The sequence below is a fragment of the Psittacula echo genome, assembly GCF_963264785.1.
Source record: "Psittacula echo genome assembly, chromosome: 2".
Taxonomy (NCBI): Eukaryota; Metazoa; Chordata; class Aves; order Psittaciformes; family Psittacidae; genus Psittacula; species Psittacula echo.
In genome coordinates this window covers 1,504,843-1,532,676 of record NC_137737.1, presented here as the reverse complement: position 1 = coordinate 1,532,676, position 27,834 = coordinate 1,504,843, and the positions used below count along the sequence as shown (strand labels likewise).

General features: G+C 47.1%; 1 protein-coding gene across 1 annotated transcript in view; it reads right to left on the bottom strand.

Moving 5' to 3' along the window:
• Positions 1-16,672: 16,672 nt before the first annotated feature.
• The window catches only part of SEPTIN7 (septin 7), a 54,464-nt gene continuing 43,302 nt past the window's right edge, over positions 16,673-27,834 (bottom strand). Inside the window, exons 10-13 of the mRNA XM_080611745.1 lie at positions 27,349-27,474; positions 20,083-20,218; positions 18,164-18,303; positions 16,673-17,613 (exon numbers count right to left, since the gene is read on the bottom strand). Of these exons, the coding sequence (XP_080467871.1) occupies positions 17,574-17,613; positions 18,164-18,303; positions 20,083-20,218; positions 27,349-27,474 (442 nt within the window). The 3' untranslated portion in view covers positions 16,673-17,573. The remainder of the gene's footprint in view (positions 17,614-18,163; positions 18,304-20,082; positions 20,219-27,348; positions 27,475-27,834) is intronic.

Below are 27,834 nucleotides of genomic sequence, written 5' to 3'. Positions count from 1 at the left end.
AATCTGTGCTGCCTCCCAGCTGACAGGCAGCATCCCTGCAGTGGGGGCTTGGTCCCTAGGCCCGCTCTGGGAGAGCATCATCTCTCTCTCATTACTCTGCCTTTCTGACCCTCCTGTTTGCAGAGCAGCACTTACTTCCACCCCAGAAAGACCCAGACAGACCCAGGCGTTTACTATTGCTTTTTGGCTGAGGATATTTTTCAGGTGCAAAAACATCTCCTGGTTTCAAGCAAAGGATGGGCTGCCTCACGACTTAGAACACTGGGAGCTGGCAAAGCAAGGAAGGCAAAGCAGCAGCTGGCAGCTAACAGTGAGAAATCCGGCTGCCTTTTTCCCTCCTCCCTCCCACTCTTTCCCTACACCAGATGTCAACTGGGACACACCGAAATGCCTGCCATCATCCCAGCTCCCTGCCTGCTGGCTCATGGCACAGCGCGCTGTGTGCAAGCCTGTCACCAGCTTCCCAGCACTACCTGCCAGCCACCCAGTCTGTGCTGAAAAGGCATCTGCGCTCCTACCCCTCCGTCCTCCTCCTCTCCCCTCACCTGTTATACATTGCAGAGGTGTCTTTCTGGTGGGGATAGCAGATACACAAAGAGTACGTTAAAAACATGCTAAATGAAAGTCAAGGCAGGGAGAAATAGCCCCAGAGGAGCCATAGCAGCAGGGGAATATGAATCATTTCCCATCAAATAAAGCCTAGTAGAGCTCCTCATTCCTTTCAAATAGGCAGGGTTTCCTCTTTTCTCCCTGCTGTCCATGTTGCTTTGTTGGGTTAGTTTGCTACCAATAGAAGTGCCGTGTTGAAGGACATCTTCAGACCATCCCCACCCCACATGAAACGGGCCTGTTCAACAACAGCACAGGGCAACACACGACGATGAGAGCCTGGTGTTCACTGGGAACATTTTAGCCGTGCAGCAAGCTCTCCATGGTCTTCTCAACACAGAGTCTCTGTGCAGGGCCTGATGAGCCCTCCCAGCCATGGAGCATCCAGGGTTGGGCTCTTTCCATGCTACATGGAGACAGGCACACAACCCACCAGCCTCAAGCTTTCTCATCACCATGGGGACCACATGTTGCTCACCACTCCAGAAGCGGACAGACTTGAATGACTGCGGTGACCAGAGGTGCCCGCAGTGAAGATGGTTCTCAAAGAGTGGGATTATCCAGAACTGCCTCACCCCATTCCCAGGAAGGTGAGCTGGAGTTTCACACCTCACTGGTGGGACCAGGGTCAAGCCAGCCTGTTTTGCTTTCCAAACTCCTTCCTTGAGTTTAGAAATGTTCCACACAGTGTTCAAGGCCAGGTTGGACAGCGCTTGGAGCAACCTGCTCTCATGGAAGTTGTCCCTGCCTGTGGCAGGGGATTGGAACTGGAAACACAACTTAAAGCTGGAACTTTAAGGTCCCTTCCAACCCAAACCATTCTATGATTCTGTGCTACCTTCCTGTCTTTACACTCCAAATACGGGGGCTCTGCACAGCAGGGCACTCAGAGGATGGGGATTTATTCCCTCCTTCTGATGCAGTGAGAAGATAAGTTACACCATTTATCCTCCAGGATTGAAGTCCTCAGACACCTAGATTGAAGCTTTGGCTTGTGCATCAGCCCAAAACCCAGTACTGAAAACACCAGCAAGGTAGAAGCAGAGTTTGACAGACACAGTGTATGGTCTGTGGCTGAGGAACTTTAGTTTCTTTGTCCTTTTGTCATAAGGGAACAAACCAGACTTTATGCACAGCTCCAAAGAGACAAAGGAAGAATTCAACCTGAGCTCACTGGGTTGTGCCCACAAGGAGTGCAAAAAAGCCCTAAAAGGCAGAGCAGGGGGAAAAAGAGTCCATCTCTGAGACCACCCAAGATACGGGTTATCCTAAGGAGCCTCGGCATTTTGGCTCAGTTACTACTTGCTCTGAATGAGTTTGAAGTCCATGCCTGGATGGCAATAGAGGGACAGAATCGTACTGAAGAGCCCAGTGCTTTCTCTCCAGGTATCATCATTGCTGCTGAAATCAAAGCTCTGCCTCGCTCCACAACTTTCAGAGTTATCTCCTGCCACACAACCAATCTCCGCCTCCAGCTCCTTCAGTGTTTCTTAACAGAGCTTTATGTGCACATCAGCATCTCTGCCAGGCTGTACCAGAAGGAGCCAAGTGGCTCCACTCTGTGCCACAGCTTCTGCTGTGATGGATTCCCATCAGGACTGAGTTACTGACAGGCACTTCCTTAATACATGGAAGCTGAGTTTAGCCCAGGACACCAAGATTCAATCATCTTTGTTAGAGATTATTTTTAATCATTGTGGTTAAAGATTATAATTTGTGTAAAGAAAATAAGATCAGAGCACGATTTTGAGCAGGAATCATGTTCAGGAGGAACGTGTCTCCATCAGGTACACAGGGCACCGGGTATACCCTGTGCCTGAAGGCAGCCTGCAACAAACACATTGCCTGGGAAGCGTTTGCAGGGGATTCACTCACATGGATACGGCGTCAGGATCTGCCAGCCACAGCGTGCATCAGGGCCACTGTGCTGAAGAAACACACTGTTTGCCCCCAAGAAAGCAAAATCCTTCAGGAGGAAAAAGAAGAAAGGGAGCGAAAAAGCCCGCCTGGGTTTTGCCATTCTGCTCTGAAAGGCAGAATGCTGCTTTTCCCCAGGAGGGGCAGCTAAAAGGGCTTTGCAAGGTTGACACAAGCCTGATTCCCACTTTACATGGAGGGAAAGGCCCTTCATTGCTCAGCTCTTCCTTTTGCCAGGAGCAAGTTATCACTTTGGAGAGTCACTCTGAGCAAGGAGGCAAGATTAAGCTGGTTACATCCAATTCCCCTCATCTCTACAGGCCTCCATGCAGCAGCTGACAGAGAAGAGTGAGGATGAAGTGGGAGCAGCAGAGGGGCTGCAAGAAGGTTGGCACTGGTTACTGTGCCTGCTGTCAGCCACCACAGCTTGGCCTTCACTTTCCAAAGAGAGCAGTGATTGCAGATGATGCCATCTGGGGGGTACCCAGCACAGAAACACTGAAAACAGATCAGCATTTCAGGGGTGTTCAACATCTTGAGGAAGCCTCCAGACAGCTGCCCAAGTGGAAAACTGCTGCAGTTTTCCTTCATCCTTGCTCGTGGCTCCCCAGCCAGATCAGGCAAGGAGCAGATGCACAGAAAAGTGAAAAGCTGTTGAGAAAACACATATAAAAATAGCTGCAGCAGCCATTTTGGGATGCAGAGAGCACAGCGATGTGAAGAACACGTCTCAATGCCAGTAAAGAGACTCAAGACATCTCTGGTAACTATGGAGCATCAATACCCTGCCCTGCTCTCCTGCTCCCATGACAGACAGCAGCTACTCTTGCTTTAGAGCAGCAGCAAAGAGGGTCCCATCAAAGGATGGAGACATGGGAGAGATGAGTTTAATGACCCTTGAGTACTAGCATTCCTGCTTGCTTTGGCTTCCCCTGCTGTGGAACGCTGTTCTCCTCTTCTGCAGCATCTCCAGGCTCTGCTGCTGCAAAGCCACACGTGGCTAGTAACTATGGAGGATAATCATTGTAGCAGTGATCATACAGGTGGGTCTTCTTTGCAAGGCTCTGGTGTTCCTTATTGCTCAGCAGGGGAGGATGAGGTTTGTGAAACATAAGCTCCCTGACCCCTGCAGTAACACAAGCATCTGGCTCAGAAGGGCCTTTGCTCCCCTGTATCATGTTTACAGGCCCAGTATCTCACCACCTCTGATCCAGTCCTTTCGGAAGCACGAGCTGCTCGAGTTCTGCCAGCTGCACCCAGAGAAAACCCTCCCGCAGGCAGAGCCAGCAGCGATGCTCCTTGGGGCTCGCTGTCCTCGTGCTTTTGGTCACACCCGTCAATGTGCTCCTCCTGCAGGGCTGAACTTCCCCCCCATAAATCCTGAATAACACTCTGGGCAGTCACCACGAGGTGCATTTATCATAGAATGGGTTGGAAGAGACCTTCAACAGTCATCAAATCCAACCCCCTGCAATGAGCACGGACATCTTCATCTAAATCAGGTTTCTCGGGACCACATCCAGCCTGGCCTTCAATGTCTCCAGGGATGGGGCATCCACCACCTCTCTGGGCAACCTGTGCCAGTGTTCTCTCACCCTCATTGTAAAGGATTTCTTCCTCATGTCCAACCTGAATCCTTTACTTCCTGAACATCATCTGTAGCTGATCACTGATTCTGCTTCCGAGCAAGGGCAGCAACCTCACAGGTTATTGAGTGTCAGTTCTCTGTTCGCTGTAGGGGACTTCCAGCATGGGAATATATGAGGTTGAAAGCATATTCTCTGCAAGCCCCAGAGTCCCAGTGATGGCCTGAGCAACCACCTCCACGATCCCTGCCTCAGCTGTTGATGGAGAACATGCTCTGATGCATGGAGGCTTTGGTCCTGGAGGGAGGGAACATCACCGGCTGTCTCTTGCTGCTGTCTTTATGGGCACCAGGCCCCCAGGTGCATCCCTGCATTTGCCTTCTCTCTACATCATGCACGATTTTCCCATCTCTGAAGCAGCACTTTGGGATCCCACTCCCTTTCCTGCTCTGCTGTAGTACAGAGCACGCAGTGTGGTGCTGGCTGGGCACCAGAAGCTCTGTTCGTGAAGGAGGGTTGCAACATTTGCTTTGAGAAACGTGTGATTCCTATTCCCAAGTCACATCATAGCTTATTTTCACTGTACGGTTACACATAGGAGAAGCTGTAGGAGAGAAGGCAGCTCCTTTCACTACCACTGCTGCAGAGCAGGTGGTGAGCAGGGCAGGAAAGAGCCTCTTTTCCTAGTAAGGTTTCTAGAAGCCCCAGACCAGTTTTTGACTGGAATGATCCAGGGCATGATGCAAAAGAGGCCACAGATGAGAGCAAAAGCTCGGTAAAGGCAGGCAAAGCTGTGGCAGGAAGACAGGGATAAAGGGCTCTGTGGGACTCTGGGAAAGAGGAGGGAATAAAGACAAAGTCTCAAATCAGACAGTAAAATGGTAAATGAGGCACAAAGAAGTGAAAAGAGCAATGAGCCTGCTGTTGCTACTCCAGCCACAGCTTCCAAAGCAGGACCGTGAATCACCAGCCCCATCAGGGCTGGAACAGAGCCCCCCAGCTCACCACGGGCAAGAGCAGAGCATCGCGGGTCTGGCAAAGCCAAGGGCTCCTGTCTGTGGGATGTGGGAGGCTGGAGGTGCAGAGGGAGGCGCTGCAGGTACCTGTCCGCGGTAGGAAGGACCACTCAGCCGCACGGAGGGGTGCTCTGGGGGAGCAGGGCTCTCTCGTCCGTGCAGAGCTCACGGGCACCACTGGACAAGGTGCAGGCTGGGGCTGTGCTCTGCAGCCTGGGGTTTGAGGCTTGCTAGGAAGGACGTTTTCTGGGGGGTGTTAAGGAGTTTTCAGGTTGTTTCCTTCTTGCCCCAGCAAGACACAGCGCTGAGCTCTCACCCAGCCGCTGGTTTGGGCTACCCTCACAACCCCGTGTCACACCGGATGCTCCGACTTTGCCATTGGTAGCCTGGGAGCTCTGAGCACTCCCCAGCACTGTTGTGGCTGCCACGAGAGCCAGCAACACTTTCCCAGTTCCTCTTTGCCCATCACAGGCATCTCAGAGGCACTTGTAGAGAGAAAAAGTGTGCGTGCGGCTTCTGCTGTGTTTTAACGTATCCATAAGGAAGTTGTGCATCCGCTTTCGTGCGGAGAAAAACCTTTTGTGCATGTGGAAGCCCTGAAACCACACAGGGCATAACACTGCGGGCAGCACCCAGCCCTGGCACAGAGGCATCTGCAGAGATGCTGCAACCATGAACGCCAAAAGGAACAGATCCTCGGCCAGCTGAGGGTTTATGGGCTTCGGGCTGGTTTCTCCCCTACTGTGCACCACAGGGCTTGGGTTCCCACGCAGCACAGGGGAGCAGAGCTACCTGACATGGTGCAAAGCACAAATCAGGGGTTGCCCCAGCAGGATGCCCGGCTCCAGCTTCACGCAGTCTGGACCTGCTGGGGTGCTCGCTGATGTGGTGGGCAGGAGATGCACTGTGCACACACAACGTATACGTGTGGAAGCAGAGGTGTCTGAGGAAGGTTTCATTTCCCTGCAGCGGCTGCTGAGAGATGCTCTGAAGCTATTCTAGGAAAGCTCAGTGTCCCCTTGGCATGCAAATCAGCTGAGCAGCCAGGCAACCACACGTGGGTTTCAGTTGGAAGGGACCTTAAAGTTCATCCAGCTCCAACTCCTGCCATAGGCAGGGACACCTTCCACTGGAGCAGGTGTGCTGCCCCATCAAAGCTGTGGGCCTCACTGCTGACATAGCCCTGCTATGCTTCAGGTGGCTCCCTCTTATTTAAGCCCAGAAGCCGTCATCATCAGGGCTCCGTTAGCTATAAACTGCAAGCAAACAGGAGTCTTGCCTGAATGCTCTGAGAGATGCTGTGGAGCTGAGGCAGCTCTTTCTGGGGTGAAACAGCAGGACGCTTCAGTCCTAAAGCTGTCTGACAAGTAGTAATAGAGCCCAACAGCATTAGCAATCATTTGCGTGCCTATAAATAGTGAACAGCCCTGTTCCAGCTGACAATACTTCCATCTCATGCATAAAGATGCTTCGCCCGGTCTCTCGCTTTGATCTCAGATAAAGCTCCATCCCAGGTAACTCCTTGCACTTGGCAGATGTTGGATTTCTGGCCTGGAGGATGGGATAAAAGATTTCCTGCATATTTTAAAGGCTGCTGGGTGAGACAAGGAGAGTCACAAGAGTTGTGACTAGGAACAGGGCGCTCCGGTGTGGCAGGACAGGCTCCTGCCTGCAAGCCCCTGACAGCGCTGCTTGTTGCCATCTCCAAAGCAGCTTTACATAGACAAAGCCCAGGTCACCACCCAGCCCTGTTCCTCCTTGGGACCCCAGGACCAGGCTTTCTGCTTGCCCCACTGCTGCGAGTGGACAGGCCCTGGGCACCAGCCTTCATTCTAAAGGTCACCCCAGGAGTCAGGGGAGATAAAGGGTTCATTGACTCCTTAAGCAAACAGAGTGAAGCGGAGTTCATCTCCCATCACCCACCCCTATGGAGGCAAGAGCAGAGCGGTCAACGGCTCTTCTCCAATCCTGTGGCTATTCAGGTCTGGACAAATGACCCCTCTGAGGGACGTGGCTGTAAATTGCTTCAACAAATACAGAGTTCAGACAAGTGCAAGGAATGTGCCAAAAAGAGGTTACAAAACACCAGTGCTTTCTGCAGAACAAGCCTGAGACACTCGCTTGTGAGAAAGAGGATGAGGTGCCAAGAGCGGCGAGCGGGGAGATGGGAAGGGCTCTGTCTCTTACCCAGACAGGGCTTTGTGGCTGGGTTTGCTGTTATTGCTGCTAAGACATGGAGTCACCCAGAGCCCCGCAGAGAGAGGGGGGCAGCAGAGGTCCCCTGGGTACAGCAGGTGAAGCAATGTTTGGCCTGGCTGCAGGGCAGCTCATTCCATCACCCGTTCGGTCAGGAGGTGACCCCCCCTCAGCACAAGAGCTTTCCAAGTCCCTTGTGCTCCAATCAGTAGCAACTTCCCACATCATGACCCCAAACCACTTTAAGGAAGGGGAATGACCTGGCCAGCATCTCCCAGCTCTTACGTGGCCTTGTCCCCACCACGCATGGGGCAGGCACATGAGCATCGCCCACCGCAGCAGCGAGCTTTGCCATTGCAATGTCTGAATCAAAGACAAACTCGGGCTCCCTTTTTGCCCCTAGGAAGCTGGCCACAACAGGTTGTTTTTCCCCCTGCACAGCACCAGGAGCAGGTAAGTAGTGGTTGCTACTCCAAAAGCAGCTTAAAGCCACCACCCAAACCCAGTATCTAGGAGCTGTACAAGCTCAGTGATGAAATCCTCTGTAACCAAAGACCTAATTAAACAGCCACCAACATGTGGCCAAGGGCTCAAAGCAGTAAGAGGCTCTTTTGTGCTGAACACTGCAGGCACACCCTGTGATTTACACAAGTCACCTCATTCAGGGCACAAAGACATGACCATGCCTTCCCCCAAACAAACTTTCCAGAGATAAGAGACAAGGAGCACAGATGATTTTTAACCCAAAATCCCACCTAGGACCCCCCCGACCTCTCACTGTTCAAGCCGCTGTGCTAAGAGCTGGTGTTTTACTGGTTTATGGGGTGAGGAAGGGAAGGGGAAAAGGAGAGAAGGCTGCAGAGGGCAGAAGGCCACCGGGAGGTCACAGAGCCACATAAACCAGATGGGCAGGCCATCAGAGCAGATGAACTGCCTGAGATCAGCTGCACAGGGCTGTGCACACAGGTACGCAGCTTCTCGCTCACCGCTTGCTCAGGAGCGCTGCCAAACCCTCCTCCAGCCCCCCTGTGCGATCCCCTCTCGCAGGCAGGGCATCGTTACCCCACATCGACCTGGAACGGTTTCCTGGCGAGCCACAGAGCATCTCATCGCACCTCCCCTGCACACCAACGGCTGCCCAGACAACCCCTGCCGCTCCCCAGGAGCCAGGCATGGAGCTGCACGGCAGCTGCCCCACAGCATGGGGGGATTTGAAACCTTGGACCTCATCTCTTCATTCGAGCACCGAGCCCCATAACCTGCTTGTGTCTTGGTTTCCATTGCAGGGCTAACAACCCTCAAGCGTATTTGGGAAGTAGCAATAGTGCTCAACAACATCAGCAATCATTTACGTGTCTATAAATAGTGAACACCCCTATTCTAGATGCTGATATTTTCAACTCATGGATAAAGGTGCTTTGCCCAGTCTCTCACCTTAGGTCTCAGATAAATCCCAAGTATCCCCATGCACTTTAGGGGGTAACGCATGCTGCACGAGGAACTTTAACACAACAGCTTAGATCCCAAACCTTTCACAAAGACGCATTTAAAACAGGAACATCAGCATCTCACATTTTGGGGTTTAACCCATAGAGAATAAACACAAGAAGCAACATTTTTGTTCTAAACCCTTCCTTTTCTCACCCACCCGCACTTCCTGCAGCGTGACTTACCTGCCATCCCTGAGCTAGGATGCTGAAATACCTCTTCTGAGACCCCCAGTACAACAGCACACAGAACAAACTGGAAACCACCCACGGCACTGAAACCACCTTTAACTCTGCCCCTTAACTGGGAGAGGGCTTTAGATCCCTGCTTAACCTGACCCCAGAACTGCCAGCTGCTGGGGATTAAGTCCCAGCTGATAGAGATCAGCAGTGATTCACAATTACCACACCAGAAAGGTGGGGGGGGTCTCTGTGCCAGGACGGGATGTGTGGAGCCACAAAGCACCTGGGGAAGCCCCTGGCCCCAAAGGGATGGGATGGGATGGGATGGGGTGGGGTTTCTCCTTGCGTCACCCTGTCACAGGGCAAAGTGGGGCTCTGCTTGGCATGCTCTCTGACAGCTCTCATGCCTGAAGGCTTTGCAGAGCCCCTGCCCCACTAAGATCAGGAAAGGTGATGTACAAGACTTGGGAATGCCAGCCCTTTTCCAGTGCCGAGCACTGAGCTCATTAAGCGGGTTGTGCCTTTCAATGGCCTGAGGCAGCATGGGAGCCTCCCAGCACAAACTGTGGTTGCTTTTCCACTCGTGCCCAAATAGAGCATCCTCATGGAGCATCTGCTGCTGCTGCCTGCCCCTGGTGACTGAGGCCAGCACATGAGCAGCTCCTGCCAACAGCTTTGGCTCGCTGCCTCTTGCAGGCAGGTGGGGATGGAGAGCAGGGACATGTACAGTGCCAGGAGATGGCCTGAGCTCCGAGCAAGGTCTGCCTGAGGAGTGCTGTGATGAGCCTCACTGGGGATTCACTCCTGCAGCCTACGCGTGGACACCCAAAGCATCCCCCATCAGTGACCGCACCAGAGCCCCTCATCCACACCTCCCTGCAGCAAGGCAAGAGCTTGTTCATGGCTCTTGGACAAGCAGGTCACACTGACCCCAGCCGTAACATCACCGAGCAGGAAGTCAACAGGAACACACAGGAAGAAGAAATTCCTGTAAACACCCCTGACTGCTGCTATAATTAGACGGGAAGGGTGCTGGCTCCCAACTTACCATTCCTTCCTGTGATTTCCCATCCGCAGGCCTCATGAGAGCAGCTCCCTGGAATGGATGCCTTCCCACAGCAGCTGCTCCCAGAGAGCTGCTGACACTGCATGGCTTAGAGATAGGGATATTGGCAGTGATTTGGCTCCCCCCATCCCTGTGTGCTTGTTAAGATCACAAGGGCAAGCAGAGCTGAGAGACCTGGTGTCTAAGCACAGAGCAGGGTTGAGGAGCGCTCTGCCCCCCATCCCATGATGGGTATCTCAGCCACCTTGGATGGGAACTTGCCCAGGCCTGGAAGTCCACCAGACCCATGTGCAGGGGAGCAGGGGGCTGTAACGCGTCGGCTTTCTTGAGAGGCATCAGAATAAACCCAAGGCACGTGAAATCCCCGGGGGTCCAATGAGACCAAACTCTGCTGTGACAAAGTGACAGTCCTAAGGAGAAAGGTGCAACCTCCTGACTCTGCTCTGGACAAAGCCACATGGCAGGGGGCCGTGGTAGGAAGGATGGTGCTTGGTGCATGGGCTGGAAATCAAGGATCGTTCCAGTGTTTGTGACACACACATGAGGATATCTTTGCTTCCAAGGCATCAGTGAGAGCCGCTCGAAGCACCCCGCTTGAACCAGCAGGGAGTTAACATCCCTGACAGAAATGCCCCCTGTGGGGAAGCAGCTTCAATGAGAACCCAGCGCACATCCTGCCGTGTCAGCACCGGGAAATCCAGACCGTGCGCCCAGCCCTGGCACGCAGCGGGGCTGAAGCACGGGAGAACCATCAGGGATGCTGCTGGCTGCAAGTTTGGGCACCGCTGCCCCATACAGACGCAATGGACAAGGTGCCCTGCAGAGGCCTGAAGCCAGGGTGATGGCTCCTTCCTCTCGGCTGCTCCGGCACAGCAGGACGTGCAGCAGGGACGGCAGGCACCGGTCCCCAGGATTAGGTCAGCGGAGCTGCAATATCTGCCCTTCCTTTGGAACGAGGCACAGGACCCGCTGTGATGCGAATACCCCGGGATGCGGCTCACGGGTGCTGGAGGGTCTGAGCGCGTTGTGCTCTCCCTGCAGCCGAGGGGCTGTGGTCGCCCATCCCCTGCTCCTCCGTGTGGAGCCGCGGGCCCGGCCGGTAGCTCAGGCTCCATCAGGCTGCTGGGTCAGCCCCCATGAGGTGCTGTGGCAGCGCGGCAGGAACTGCAGCAGCCAACAGGAGCGAACCTGCCCCAGGGAGCTGGGGGACCCTGCGGGAGTGAGGCAATGCCCTGCAAGGCTGCAAGCTGCCCAGGAGCTCAGGAAACCCGGCTTTGTGACGGTGAGCCCATGGCCAGGGTGCGCCGGCTGCTGAGGGGCATTCCCGCTGCTGAGCAAAGCCCAGGACAGCTTTTCATGCCCTGTCTATAAACACGCAGCGTCGCCACAAAAGCTCCCATAGGTAAACACAGGACGTTGGTCTTCCTGAGCGCTTCGAGCAGCAATGGAAGTCCTTGTTTGTCAGCCATGAGACACCTTTGTGAGTCACAGAATCAGCTCAGGTGGAAAAGCCCTTTAAGATCACCCAGTCCAACCCTTCCCCAGCCCTGCCAAGGCCACCACTGCCCCATGGCACTGAGGCCTCGTCTCCACGGGGTGTGAACACTTGCAGGGACGGTGCCTGCAGCCCTGCCCTGGGCAGCCTGTGCCAATGCCTGAGCACCCTCTGGGGCAGGAATTGTTCCTCAGCTCCATCTAAACCTGCCCTGGTGCAGCTTGAGGCCGGTTCCTCTTGTCCCATCCCTTGTTCCTTGGGAGCAGAGCCCAGCCCCTCCTGGCTCCATCCTCCTCTCAGGCACTTGCAGGGAGCGATCAGGTCCCCCCTGAGCCTTCTCTTCTCCACACTGAACCCCCCAGGTCCTTCAGCCACCAGTTATGTTTTCTGTGTGGTTTTTACTGGTTCCAAGTGCCCAGCAGCACTGCCGGGTGGTCCCTGACCCAACCGCTTTGTGACTTAGTGCCCTGGCCTCCTCACCCACACCAAATTAACCCCCCCAGGCTTTCAAGCACCTACTGCTGACCGTCTGCCTTTATGGACAGGAGTATTTCGGTGCTCCCAACAGGACGATGTGACATCACATTTTCAATGGCACGTTTATCTTGTTCCTTTTGTAGCTCTTTCAGAGCTCAACCTCACTGTGTAGGTACCGCACCGTTCCAGGCAGCAGCTGCTCACAGACTGGAAACCTGGAAGCACCAGACAGAATCACACTGCAGTCAGAAGGGGATTTGGGGCTTTAGGGGGTTGTGTTTGTTTAAAAGCACTGCATTTTTGGGCATCACCAGCTGCCTCATGCTCTATACCCACAAACGTTTCACTTTTCCTAGCCAGAGGCACGGAAGAGCTGGACAGTAGAGGCTGAATGTGTGTCAGAAGAACAACAGATGTAAGCTGAAGGCAGCACATAGAGGAATTCAGCTGGTGTTCTCTTTGACTAATTAGAAATTACACTGTTAAACCACTCTCTCTGGATCCTCTATCCTCCTATGCCAGAAGTGACTTCATTTTAGGCTTCTTCGGGCAGCTCCCATTTTGAAATTAGCTTTAGCTCCCTCCCTTTTGGGATAAGACCCAGATGCCCTTCCTCATCCCACCAGTCTGAAGCTGAGCAATGTGGTGGACGAAGCACACAGAAGCAGCCAATGAAGTGGCTCAACAGAGCCAATGAGGTTAAAAGCCATCGGCTGTGGAGTAGTCACTCTGTGGTCCCCAGGATGGCGATAAGGCCAGAGAGCCATGCCTGGAGCCAGCGCATCTGTGATCTGACCACTGTGATATCAACAAGGCACCATTTCAAGTTAGAGCTTGCATTCAGGTGTCACAGAACAGTTTGGGTTGGAGGGGACCTTAAACATCACCTGCTTCCAACCCCCGAAAGTGATTTGCTTGTGGCCAACTGAGGCTCACACGAGACTTCGGGAGGATGCTGAGATTTAGCAGTGGGAAGCAGAAAGAACAGCAGCAGCGACACCCTTAAAACAAGAAACTCGACCATTAAAGGCAGTGTGAGCAAGACACATGGAATCATGCTTTAAAACTTCATCCGGGATGAACGCCCAGCTTGCCATCTGATGCATCCCAAATGTGGCTTTGCCTCATTATCCCCTTGCTTGCCAGAGCAACAAAACCCAGAGTACACCCGGCCACATCCTTGTATCCAGGGAAAGCTTTTTTCCCCTGCCTCTTCCCCAAACCCACTAACAGCGACCACACAGGGAAAGCGCCTGCCAGTACACTTGGACTCCTGCACCCTTCACACACCACCAGCTCACCTCAGGTGATGCTCAGTCAAAGCCATTTGCCCAAGGAGACAGAACCCACCTTTACACAGGAACCAGAGCACTAAATACAAGATGCTTCCCCACTGCCCTTCAGAAGTCCTTCTTTTGGAGGCACCAGCAAGTTGCTCCTGGGAAAGGCAGGGGCTGCAAACAGAGCCTGAGGTTTGTCCCGCTCCGAAAGAAGGAAGAGCAAAACTTCCCTGAACCAGTGACTTGGATCTCATGGGGCAGAGGATGCTGCCACATAGGGGCACACATTATTTCCCCGGGGTTTGGGTCCTTTCTCTGTGGCTTCTTCACTGTAAGCAGGTTTGCAAATCAGGTGCAACAACCACCCACCACCTGCAGAGCCTTGGAGGAGCACAGGAATGCTCTCAGCTGCCACTTCTTCCCTGGTGCCTCTCAGTACAAGGTGCAAATCCTGGGAGATGATGAGGACTGTGGCTGGCCAAATCCTGGGCCCCCGAAAGACAGAAAGGACTCTTGAAACCATGGATAAAGAACTCTAAGAAGTGCACAGGGAATTCTACCTCTGCAGGGAGACCAGAATCTCTTTTCCAGCTGGAAAACTAAAGAAAACTACGATTTAGGTGACTTTCCCAAGCTCTCAGAGGCCTTTTCCAGCCCGGTGAAAGCCTTGAATGGTGTCAGCACAGCTCTCAGATTCAGTATGTTCAAAGTAAAGCCCTCCTCTTAGGGAGCAGCCAGTGCTGTGCTGGTGTTCTCGCGCTGCTAAAGCCCACAGAGCAGGGTCTGGCTGGAAAGAAGAGAGCGAAATGCATTTATTCCTGAATTTTACCACCTTCTCCTCAGGAATTAGGGAATTCCAAATCAGCAGACTTCAAACTTCCCCATGGCACTTGCCCCGGGAGAACCATGTGGATGAGACAAGTCTGGGGGGAAGAGATTTAGCAGCTCTCGAAGTAGAGGAGTGAATTATTCTCAAGGTATCTAAATGAGAAGTTCTTGAGAGCAAAAAAAGGGATTCCTTTTAGCTCTCGGTCATCTTGGCAAGGTACAGAAACCTGCGCTGGTCACTGTGACATGACTGCATCTTCCATTTCCTTTCAATGGCTTCCATGAGGACTCTTGCCAGCAGATCAAGCGGGGGGAAGCCAGAGGAATAACATTCCCTTCTGAAAGCAAACCACAGTTCTATCTTGAGTGACGAGGTGCAGCTGTGGCAGGGCAAGCTGAAAGACCTTCCTCAAAACCTGCCTCTGGCTGCACAAAGCAAGCATCTTGGCTGCCTCGGAGACCTCTCTGGGTGACAGCACAGTGGTGATGTGTTACAGAGAGAGAACCAGCGCTGCCTCTTCCTGTGTCAGTCACCAGTGTCTTCTCATGCCATTGCTCAAGAACGTGTTCCCTCAGTCAGGCACTTTACAAAGCTCAGTAGAAGAGAACGGGGTGCAGCACGCAGGGATTATTTGTACCACACTTGCAGGTTCTCCCCGCTGTCACATAGGTGCTCTCCTGCATCCCCTCCTGCTCACACAGGGATGCTCCAGGCAGCTGTGGATACCTGCTGAATGGACCAAACTGTTCTCACACCTGTACATCCTGGTGAGCAAAGGGAAGGAACAACCTTCTGCTTACTGAGCTTCCTCACTGCTGTCCATAGCCAGAGATGGGCAATAACCAGTATTAACAAGACAAGGTGATGGGAAGGCGGCTTTGCTCCAGTTATCAGCGGGCGGTTATATCCCTTTGAAGGCTTCTACCATTTTCACCAGGCTACAGCACGTTCCTACAGATGAACATTTGTGATTAGAAGCAAAGGAAGCTGCCAAGAGCAATGGCCGAGTAGGTCCTGGGGGAAGTGACCACGTGCAACAGGAAGGCAAAACCACCTCTTGGGACAAAGCTTAAGAAGTGCTCTGTTCCTGACAGTGTTGGGACAGGCAAGAAGGCATCTTGGGGAGGGCAACACCGCAGATCTGGTGTCAGGGGCGGGCTGTTGTGATGGCTGGTCACCAAGCCCACCAGCCACCCGGCAGAACAGGATATGCAACATGGGATGGAGCAGGTTGTGAAGGGAGTAATTGCCTTTGCTGAGCCTTGAACAGGGTAAGGTTGGGTCATGGAGACGTTGGCAGTGAATAAATGCAAACTGCATGAAGAGAGGCTTGTGAACATTGAGGTGAAGCTGGCAGGAAACCCAAATAACTGGATGCAAGGGCATGCTCAGCACCAGCCTGCAGGGAAAGCATATCCGTACCTTGGGCACCTACCACAGCCTGCCCTCAGTGCCCAAAGACAAATGAAGTTTGACAGTGCTGCACAAAGAGGAAGAGGAACCCTTAATACACTGCTTCGCTCCACAAGTTCAGCTGCACTTTCCCTTTCTTTCCAAAGCATGAACTGGCAATCCAGCCCAATTCTCCGTTTCCATACTGATTTATTTCTATTGAAACCTTTAAAAGCAGTATTTTTAAACAATTTTAAGCCATTTACATCTAAATCATCTTGAGGGTTTTCTTGCATTGATGAAGACAAAAACAATCCTCCTACAATTAAAAATTTCCTCTTTTGCTTACTGTGGGAATTATCACAGACAGGTTTGTGTTGGAAGGGACCTTAAAGCTCATCCAGCTCCAACCCCTGCCACGGGCAGGGACACCTTCCACCGGAGCAGGTTGACTCCAAGCCCCTGTGTCCAACCTGGCCTTGAACACTGCCAGGGATGGGGCAGCCACAGCATTTGCAGTCTCCTTCAGGTACTTCTGTTGGTTTGTATTGGTTGTTTCCAAACAAACCAGTCTGTGCTTCTAAGATTCATTTTCGGGTTTAAATAGCTCAGCGCTGCGCACCTCCAGGTGCACAGGGACTTGCTTGTCCTCCACTGGTCCAGTATTGCTCAGAAGCTCTGCTGCCCGTTGCCCCAGAGAGCGATTCTATGTGCTGCTACCAAGCACGCTCGCTAGCTACACGCAGATGGAGGAAGAGAGGGTGTGATCAGGGAGCTGGTGGGAGACAGCAGAGCGCGTGTGGAGGCTTGGTGCCCTCTGCTGGGCACGACAGAGCCTTGTTTTGCCACATCCACGTACACTGGAACTGCGCTTCCCAACACTTCCACAACGCACAGGCATTTTCTCTGTCTTAAATCAATTCCAAATCCCAGACACAGGCCAACCCAGTCCGGAGAGAAGAGAGAAAGTTCAAACAGAGAAGTATGTGGCTGTAATTCCTTTACAATTCCCGACACAGCAGCGTGTTATACATCACAACATTGTTTATTATGTGACTTTTTACAATACAAACAAAAATACAGAAATGCAGTATATGAATACAGCTAAATGTGAAATGGTGATGTTTTTCTTGAGGCCATATTCCCATTTCTAGTAAAAGAAAGAAAGACTGCACACAGGTAGAAACAGGTTGGTAGTTAACTCCACAATTCTGCCTAGAAATGACCTATAAATGCATTTTTCTGCTACTTACCATAAAATGTAAAAAGGGAGTTAAAGGAAAAGTTTTACTCACTGGTTCCTACCATACGAAAGAAGCTATATTCTATTTAGGAGGGCCAATATATGGAAAAATATCTAAATTAAATGTTATTACAAAAAATGAAGCAGTAATGAGATCCTTCTGGCTAAAGAAGTTACTAAATGAGAATAGCATATATTTAAAGAATCCAAAACATAGAAGGGTTGTTATAAAAAGCTTAGGTGCACTGTAAGCCTACAACTTTTGTTTTTTCCATGTGTACTTTTAAACAATGGAAGTGTCAAAAAATAGGGTCAACTGTGTTAGACTAAATTACATTATGGTATATGCTGCACTGAATGGAATTCTTGTATTATAATAGTACAGAAGCATCATTTGCATCATATTATGGCAATTTATCCTCACTAAAAACCGTCGAGTCCTTGCAGTTTTTAATAACCTGTAAACTGTCAAACCACCAGAACATGATTGTACAACAGTAAAATGTACAATTTTGCATTAAAATGACATGTTTCTTAAAAAAAAAAAAAAAAAAAAAAAAAAAAAGGAAAGACAAAAAAAGGTACTTAGAGCTGTTATGTTTCCAAGTACACAACAAACACCCCAGACAATTCAAGGCATCTCATTCTCCATCAAAATTAACAAGAATTTGTCATGCTGTTAAATCCATTACGATGGATACAACTGGTGCAAAATTGGTCAAACGGATCCAACAAACACTGATGTCCAGGCTGGTATATTGGCAACTAATACATAACTGGTGGTCAAAATGATGCATTTAAAATATCTTCCCTTTCTTCTTATTCTTTTCCAAGGTTCTAAAAGGATAGATAACAAAAAAAGTTCCTTAAATCAATGCATGCAGGCATTGATTTATTTTTTTAAATACTAATTGACACCGTTTAAAATAGGCATTTTATAAAGCTTTACTGGTTGCAATACCATACATGAAGCTTATAATGTACACAGTAGATGTGCATGTAACATGCAGTCAAGCAATGCATTTCTCTCCAGATTTCCCCTTCCAAGGACTAGGAGAATTAAATGCTTTCATCCCCAAAGCTTTAGCTCTTTATCCCTCAGAAGCCTGATTCAATCCAGCTTTCAAATACAATCTTCATTTTTTTAGAGAGATCTAGCTCTGTATGGATACAGTGATTTTGCAGACTGAAATCTGCAAAGCTAATCATTATCCCAACTGATGAGATGTGCTCATCTGCAACTAAAAGCAGCTCAAGATTTTTCTTGGCTGTTCAGTGACACTTTTAACCACCTTTGACCATGACTGCCAGAGAAACTGCCTTTCAGACAGAACGTTTACTGACAACAGCAGGACAAGACTCCAATGTCATAGAAAGGAAGAATTACCTGGAAGAATTCTGTTGTTCCAAAATACGTTGTTGAGCTTCCCAGTTGGCTTTCTCATCCTCAAACTGGCGACGCTTCTCCTCTAACTCTTTGTGTTGTGCCTCCAAACTCTTTTTCATTTGCTCATGGCGTCGTTGCAGCTATACAGGAAGTTATGAACAGCATCAGTAAGTGCAGAAAACACAGCAACTTTTGGAGCTGGAGTAATAAACAGCTATACCAATGCACGAAAATACAGTACTGTATCTTCTCTTCAGAGAAAGTAACTCTTAGACCAAAACCTCTAAGGTTATAGATACTGCCAAGAGCAGAAACAAAAGGGATGTTAATCCCATAGCCTCTCTTTGCAGTTAACAGAAAACACCCCAAATGCTGCCCGAGTTACAAACAGGAGTTGTAAGCAGCTACATGTGGCAAGCAAAAGGACATTTAAGAATACTTAGATATTTCATGCAACTGGTAAGAAGCAAGTTGCAGAGCATCCAAGTATCTGTAATGCATAAATCAGCAGCATCTCCGACTTTACCTGGGAAAAAAACCCCAGACACTGGTTTCGGAGCTACCTGGGAAGCCATTCTTGGGAAGCCATTCTTATGAAGTGGGTTAATTTATTCATTAATTAAATGAATTATTATTAGTATTATTGCAGTGAACTGCCTGCACTGCTAGAAGAGTAGAAGTCTCTCCTGCAAGTTAACAGGACAGACTGACAACCAAATGTGTTGAATGTGAGAACGGATACTCGGTCAGGAGAAGCGATACCTTCAGTGTGGTCTAACATGGTTCTGAATAAAATCAAACTCCCTCTTTCCTTGCTCTCTTGAAAGTTCCTGTCTTACACAAACCCTTTTAAACATATTTCCTTTTACAGATGAGGTAGTAACATGAAAACCAAAAGGACAGATATATGCATGTTTGGTTTTCATGTAATGAGGAGTGTGGAGGCCAGAAGTATAAACGGGTTCATAAAGGTTCAAGACAGAAATTGAAGAAGGATATATCAAGTGACTAATTAAACACTGTGACCCAGATAAAGCATCAAGATTTAAAATCCTCAAGTTGCTCAGGAGTGTCCTTATCTATTCACTTCTCCAAAAGAAAAAAAACCCAACTAAATCATCTGGATTGATTTTTTCCTCTGATCCAGTATGCCTTGGCTCCTTACAGCGCTTAGGCTGCCAAGTATTCCAACTACCTCTCCAAGTTTCCTCACTTCCCCTCAGATTTGGAGCCAAACTTTCTTTAGGAACTTCTCTCTTTGGCTTCTTACGCGAAACTGCCCTCCTAAAACTTAGAATTCATTTTGTACTGAAATGCAATTTTATACTGTCTTTAACAAGAGCTGCTTGAAGCACACAAAAACCAGGTTCACTGTGAGGACTTCCCCTGGAGATGACAGGAATTAAAACACAAAATATTTTAATAATTTAATATAAATGTATGTTCAAGTGACACCAAAACACTGACAATAACATATCCCTCCTTCTTAGCCTAGAAATGCTCATGTAGATGATCTCTTATCGACATCTTAGCAAATTCCTGACATGTTTTCTTAACATGCATAGCAAATTCTCATTACTACATTGGCTTATGTAAACCATGAAACTCCCAAGGACATTTTAAAGCACATGGAAGGAAAACAGGCATAAAAAGAAAATTAAGGAGTACTTTATCATACTGTGACTGTGAAAATAAACAGACAATGCATGCGAACATGAAAGTTACACTTTAAGGTTTGGGTTTATACCATTTCAGCAATGACAGCAAGCTGACAAAGAATAACTGAGCTATTTTTAATCCCAGAACCTAAGCGTGGAATCAGTTCCTAGGCAGATGCTATGTTGTAAAGTCTTGGCAAAGAGAGTCATCCCTACACTTGCTCAGCCTCTGCATATGCGGGTTTAAGACGTTTTCGTTACCTCAGCCTCAGAGTCCTTCAGTTTCTGAACTTTTTCTTTGACTTTCATATCAAACACCTGCTCCATCTCCATTTCCATTTTTTTCATCTTGGCTACATGCTCCCTCCTTTCCTCCTCCATCTGTGCCAACGGGCTCCTGCCATAAATGCAGAACAAGTTAGATAAGAACCACCTTTATTTGTGTCTGTTACGTTAGGGCATCTGTAAAAAACACGATCAAGATGCTGAAGCATTAAGGTAATTAACACCACTGTATGCACTGTTAACTTCAACTCAACTTGCATTATTATATTAACTGTTCAGTTAAGCTCTCCACAAAAAGACATTTCATACAGTATCTTTTCCTCCCCCACAATTCTTTTACATTATATTTAGGCTAATAAACTCCTGACTTTCTGCCTTTAGTAGAACCTGGTCATGGGAAGAGAGGAAATCAAAGTTACAACCCCCCAGAATTAACACGTTCCAAGTGATCTTAAGGCATCTTTTTCCTTCCCGTTCAAATAAATACAAAAATTAATGGACATAATCAAAATTTAAAGAGCACTGCAGACAAAAGATCCATTTCCTCTCTAAATCTTCACTGTTTAAAGTGAGCCCAAGAGTAAGTTACACATTACACCCGTGCTGAACGCTGTGGTCACACTTTTGAAGTGATAGCAACTTTGGGCAACTGAACATCAGTAATTCATGAGAGTGTTAGATGGAACATTTCCCTTTAGAAAGCTATTAATAAACTTCACCTATAAAAATAATGTTCATTATTTATTATTTTCTCTATGTACATTATAGTAACTGCTTCCTGGATTTCACTGGATTCTTCAAGCTGTACAAGCCCTCTAATCCACATGATGGTGCTACAGGTTTTAAATAGCAAGTTTCATATTAAATGCCCAATCGAATAGGATGATTTTAATCCAGTGATGATTGCTACACAACCTTGTAACAACTTTTTGCTGTTCCACAAAGATCAAAACGAATCACTGGCTTCTTGTTGCAGTTTTGAATATGTGTGGCTTAAAATGAAATAGAAAAAGAACTGAATGTGTTTGGAAGTGTTACAATCACCCAGCAGAGGATATCTACCAGAATGTACGCAAAAGTCGCTCAGACCAGAAAAATCTAAAACCTAAACCCTATCAAAAAATAGTAATTTCATTTTAATTTCTTTAAAATATCCAATCAAAACAAAACAAAAAAGCAAACAAAAACCCACCACAACCAAACTCCAAACTGTTCTGATGCAAATCATGCACAGAAAGTATTCCAAAAAGAGAAAGGAGCTGACTTAACTTTCAGTGATGACTGAAACATAATTAACAACATCTACTTGGATTCAGACTTTGCCATTCATCCTTAAAGGAAAGCAGGTTATATATCAAACACATGGTCAACACATCTGGTTCACTATTAATGTCTCATTTTATCCTTCCTGCTTGCCCATTTTCACTAACCATCCACACGTAAAAGTAACCAACACCATATAAACTCAAGGCCATATGAACATTTTCCTCCAGTACTAGTTCTTTTAAGGTGACAACTGGTGAGGGGCAAGAGGGAACCCAAAACAAATGGTTAAACACAGATGAAGTACAATACTACATGAAAATAAGAAGCAAATGAAAGAAGTGGTGAGTAGCAGTCTGTGGCAGCTGACCAGCTGTCAAAACAAGGCTATTTTCTTGTTGCCTTTCAGAAGTGGAAAGTTCTCAAGTGTATCTGCTCTTCAAAAATTAACCTAGGTAGTAGACCTGAATACTGAGGAACCATTGCTGCAGTTCCTACAGACTTGAAAGACCGTGAATGTACTTCTACTGGCAACCTAATAACCTAACAGGGATGTCAAGGAATCACAGAAGAGTTTGGGTTGGAAGGGAGCTTCAAAGGTCACCTTGTCCAACTCCCCTGCAATGAGCAGGGACATCTTCCATTAGATCAGGTTTCTCAGGACCACATCCAGCCTGGCCTTCAAAGTCTCCAGGGACAGGGCATCCACCACCTCTCTGGGCAACCTGTGCCAGAGTTCTATCACCCTCATTGTAAAGATCTTCCTTACATCCAGCCTGAATCTCCCCTCTTTTAGTTTAAAACCATCACCCTGTCGCAACAGGCCCTGCTAAAAAGTCTCTCCCCATGTTTCTTACAGGTCCCTTTTAAGTACTGAAAGGCCACAATATGGTCTCCCTGAAGTCTCCTCTTCCCCAGGCTGAACAACCCCAACTCTCTCAGCCTTGTGAGCTGTATGTGACCAAGTGGTAAAATTCAGTCTGCACAGAAAACCTGAGTAAAAAGCGGGCATTTACAGCTGAGAGTTTCACAACATAGGTCAAACTGGGTTTTGCTAGGTCTTACGTATGTGACGTGGGTAAAAGCACATCATCCTGTACCTTCAGGATAAAATTACACATGGGATTTGAACAAAGAGAGCTGAAGGCAAAAACCCAAAGATGTAAACCTTCTACTTGATTTAACCGGATGCATGTTAAAACAGCCGAGTTAACCTGCAGAAATTAAACATTATTCTAGATACGTGCAAAGCGGAACCTCTGCAAACCAGCAATAAGATAAAAGCATGGTCAGAAAAGATTAAAATAACTAATTCCACAATACAACAGAGTTGTACATTTACAGGTAAGGAGGAAAATTCCACTAATTCCTTATAAGCATCTATATAAAGGTGATGGAGCTATGGAGAAACTGGGGGTATTTCATCATTTACGCACTTCTACTTAGTGTTGAAATTAGACCAAAGTTGTCATGAAGCTCAACTAAAAAGCTTCTAGAGGATGGGTTTTTACAGAGAGATTTGTCACTGAAAGTAATTACAAATTCCTAAAGATTACATTAGCACAGCTTTAATGCTACGGGGGTGTCAAGGGGTGGGGAAATCAATTCCAAGAGCGGGATAACAGGAAACTGTTTGAAATCTGAAGCATTAAACAGTGAAACCTTTGTTGTGTTTAGAAATCTGTTCTTTAAGGTTTTTGGAAAAATTTAAATGACCACTTACATGCCTTCAACTGTGTCAAATCTAAAAAACAAAAAATACAGAGGCTTAGCTTAGCAGGCTTAAATCAAACCACAAACCAAAAATCAGTACTTTACAAACCCAACTCATTGGTAACAGATTCCTAAAGCTAATTATGTGCTCCCCCAAAAGTCAATTTGTCCATAGTAAATGGAAAGATTGTTAGTTAAAGCTTGTTATATTTATTTCAAATTCAGTTAGTAAATCACTACCCCATGTAAATATTAACGCAGGTTTGATGTGCAGGTACTTCCAGGAAGAGTTTCCCTAGAATACAACACGTGCTTTTAAAGTGATGTTAAATCTTTTAGTGGCATGAACAACCACTTGCTCTAAACAAGTTTTTGGAAACCAATGTTGTATTAAGATTTACCTGTTCATTTAAGGTATCGTCAAAATATAATATTATGATAACATTAAATATAATAATATTAAAATTATCATCTACTATACGACATTCTGTTAAAACCCATGCATGTTCTGGTGCTACAAAAAGAGCACTCTGATTCAGTGGCCAGCAGAGGTCTGCAGAAGGCTTGGCTGCAGTGGCACTTCCCTAGACCATGATGCTTAACCTGAGAACGCCTTGTGTTAGCATTTCATTAACACTAAGGGAGAGGAGCGAAGGGGAGGGAAGGGAAGCCTGAAGATTCTGATGAGAAGTCTCACCATATAGTCAGATGGGCTTAACATCAGAATCATTTCACAGAATTTGCTCAGAATATAGGTAAAGGAATACAGAATCCCAGACGGGCTTGGTTGGAGGGGACCTTAAAGCTCATTTAGTTACTGCCACGGGCAGGGACACCTTCCACTGGAGCAGCTTGCTCCAAGCCCCTGTGTCCAACCTGGCCTTGAACACTGCCAGGGATGGGGCAGCCACAGCTTCTCTGGGCACCCTGGGCCAGCGCCTCAGCACCCTCACAGGGAAGAGCTTCTGCCTAAGAGCTCATCTCAGTCTCCCCTCTGGCAGGTTAAAGCCATTCCCCTTGGCCTGGCCCTACAGGCCCTTGTCCAAAGCCCCTCTCCAGGTTTCTTGTAGCCCTTTCAGGCACCGGGAGCTGCTCTAAGGCCTCCCTGGAGCCTTCTCTTCTCCAGGCTGAACATCCTTCTAACTGCTTAACTTAAACAACACAAGAAGGCCCTATGCATTGTGCATTTTGTCATCCTGTGTGACAGGTTATTGAATAGCTTAGTAGATGGATATGGCTCATCTTTACATTGTACAATATGACTTCCAATAAAATAAGGTTTTCCCATTAAGCTCACTGAAGACAGCAGCTTCATGCAGCAAATGGAAAAGATTTCTACAATTAAAAAATTTACATTTCAGAGTAAATGCCAATTTGCCCACATGTCACGTAACACATGCATGAAATTATAATTACCACCTAGCTTGAAGAGACAAGTTACTCATGTATGTGAAGGTTACCCTTGACATTTTTTTGTCTTAATGGTTCGGATGTTGAAAATTTGATGAAATCAGATACTAAACCTAAAAAACAAAAGAAGTTACATAACTATGGGAAATACCTGCTTTGGATTGCTCTTAGGTTAACAAGTTACTCGTAGAAGAGATAACTGCAAGTTTCACCAAATCAAAGGAGACAAATCAGAAAGAAAATTAGCAACTGGACAGAAAAAACTGCTTCAATTCATCTCCACGGTATTAACAACCCTCGTAGCACATCCTTCCGTTTGTTTTCATGCTTGTATTTTTGTGCAGAGAAATATGCGAACAGTTGCATGAAAACAAAGATTTGCTAAGATCGTAAAAATACAGCTGTTTTAAAGGTACAAGAGGTCAACAGCTGCCAGTAAGAGACGCTTCTGGAAAAGTGCAAGAATCACTGTATGTACATCTCGTCTTACATCTACCCTTCCAGCTTACAAAATAACAGCAGCTCAGGAGTTTCCAGAGCCAGAGGTTGTATCTGCCTTTAGCAGAATGCTTGCAATACCACCAGATAGCATCAGAGCATGTCTCTGTTCTCATAGAGGATCTGCCTCCTTTGAAACAATCAAATTTCCAGAGGTCAAGTCAAATATTGCCCCATTTTGAGACACAGACACTTCATGCAAAAGGAAAGCAGGCAAGCATAAAATTCCTATGGGGATGTACAGATAAACTGTTACTATTTGTTCTTCCCTCTTCAGTTAATTTCCAGAAAGACACATGGTGGTTAGGAAAATTCCTGCTGTGCTGCTTCAACCATGCTAGATTCAGAACTGAAGCCAAGAAAATTGCTGCAACTCCACATATGGATAAGGTAACAAGACAAGAATAGCTTGAGCTGCTTCATAACCAGTGTATGTGCTCAGTCTTATGTATTTACTTATCAAGTCACCCCACGTTTGGAGGAACAAGCTTTAAGGAAAAGGTTCAAAGTATTTCTTTCAAGTTTGCAATAGATTTGGCCACCTTTCAAGTGGCTGAATCAAACAAGCTGTGATCATTTATATCTTCTCTGGAAAAAAAGAAGAAGAGCTGGCAGCTAAAAGCTCCAGTTGTATTTATTCACCTCTGAGCTTCAGCAATGCAGTGTTCTGACCAATATACTTCTTATGAAGAGAAGTGTTCCAAAAGGCACAGTTACCTGGAAATATTCAGGTGGGATAGCACAGTGATCTGAGATGGCAGAAAATGCTTCAGAAAGAGGAATTCCAGACCTTTTAGTGTAAATTATAGCTGAAAAGGAAATCTCAGCAATGCTTTCAGCAACTGATGGAAGGTTTGAGGGGAAGGAAAGAGAATGAAGGACACGAAACTGGTTTTGAAACCGTCTGGTATAAATTTAAACAGAAATGCATCTTGCTATGTTTGCAATATGGGAACAAAAGGTCATTAAAAAAAACAACTCACTGCACTGCTCTTTTTAAGCTGAATGCGGAATAACTAATCCTTATGTGGACTAAGTTTGTAGCTGCAGGCCAACACTAAACTAAGCATGCACAAAAGAAGAAATGGCCAAAGTGTTACCACTAAAAATGAGATGGCATGAAACATGACAGTGAGAAGTAACCTCAATATTACGGATATACATATATAAAAACTATTCTTTTTAACACCTGAGCTCACTACAAACTTTATGTAAGTTTAAGTACACTTCTGAGGAGTTGATGTACCTGTCAAGTACTATTGTATTTCTTGTCAATGCTAAGCAGGGAAGTCTTGTGCAGGCTCACACTGGACGAAACTAAATTGGGTCCACTTCAATCATTCCTTCACAGTCACTTTCAAAGCATTAAGACAATGTAGAATAGACACTCCTGTACAGAAAATGGCTTTGTGGGTATCATATTGATGGGAATAGCAGATGCTCCCATCTAATTTCAAGGATCTCTTTCAGGAAGAACAGCTGTAATTTGGCATATGGTTAGCTGAACAGAATATTTTGGTTGGGAAATTTGTATACAGAAAAGAGTATCACTAACTATTATTTCATCACTAATTATTGTTGATACAGTTGATCCATGCAGAGCAGGAAAAGTACTTCAATTTAAAAGTGTAGCTATTCTCAAGCAGCAGCATATAATGCAGAACACAGTAGAGCCTACTTTAAAATTTTCCAATAACTTCACCAGGTTGGCAAACGACTTGCTGTCAAAGGCAATTAAAATGACATATTAGGGTTAAAATAAAGAAGAAACAAACCAAAAACCCTCTGCATTGCAACTCTCCTCTCACAAAAGATAAAGATGTTGTAATCATTTCCCTGCCATGATAAGCAACCATAGAAATAATTAACCGGGGCAGCACTTCAAAGATGACAGTAGCAGGGCTGGATTTTCCAAATTTCTAAACAGATATTAACCCATTCTTGTCAAAATCATCCCTGACACTTACTATTGAGCATTCGTGCCAAAAAAAGCAATAATCCCAAAAGCAGTATATAAACAAAACCAGCAACACTAATGAACAAGGATTCTCTTTAGAACTGAATTTAACTAAACCCCAGTTATTTAACATGTTCAGTTAAACTAGTGTGAATGCTAGTGAACAGAAAAAAAATAAGCCATAAGGAAACAGGAGTATACTGCCTGAACAGGAGTATACTGTCTAAAAACAGACCAGAACACAGTGAAGAGGCAACTGACTGGAAGAGAAATACAAACAACACCCCCCTTCCCCCTAAAATACAGTAGAAAAAGCCCACCACACATACACAAAACCAACCAAGTGACCAAAAACCAGAGCAAAAAGATTCAAGTGCAATATAACCTTCACAAGAACTTACTTTGTTAGCTGCCCTTTGTTTTTGTTGTTGTCAACACCGTTGTATGTAACAGCTGCCAGTTTTCTGCTTCTGTAGTTCTCATAATGTACATTGTTAGTGACATCCTTCAGGTCCTGCATATGAGTTCTGTCAATAAGAGTCACTTATCAGCTTAGTGCACAAATACACTGAAAAACATCATTCCATGTTCAATGTGCAGATTGACTTAATTCAATTACATCCCCCCACTAATGTCCCATTTCCCACAGTGTCGTCATTCTGCCATTTGGAGCTGTCAAGGACAACATAGTCACAGAAACACCAGATTAGTTTTGCACTGAACTATCTCCTGTTCGCAATATTCCAAACATTCACTTATAGATCCAATCTTTGGAAAAACTGAGTTCTGTGGATAAACTTGCAAGGATTTGTAGAGCAGGTACGAAAACTGCGTATTACTACTGTAGTAGGTGCATCAAAGCATGTCAGGCAACAACAAGCAAGCCA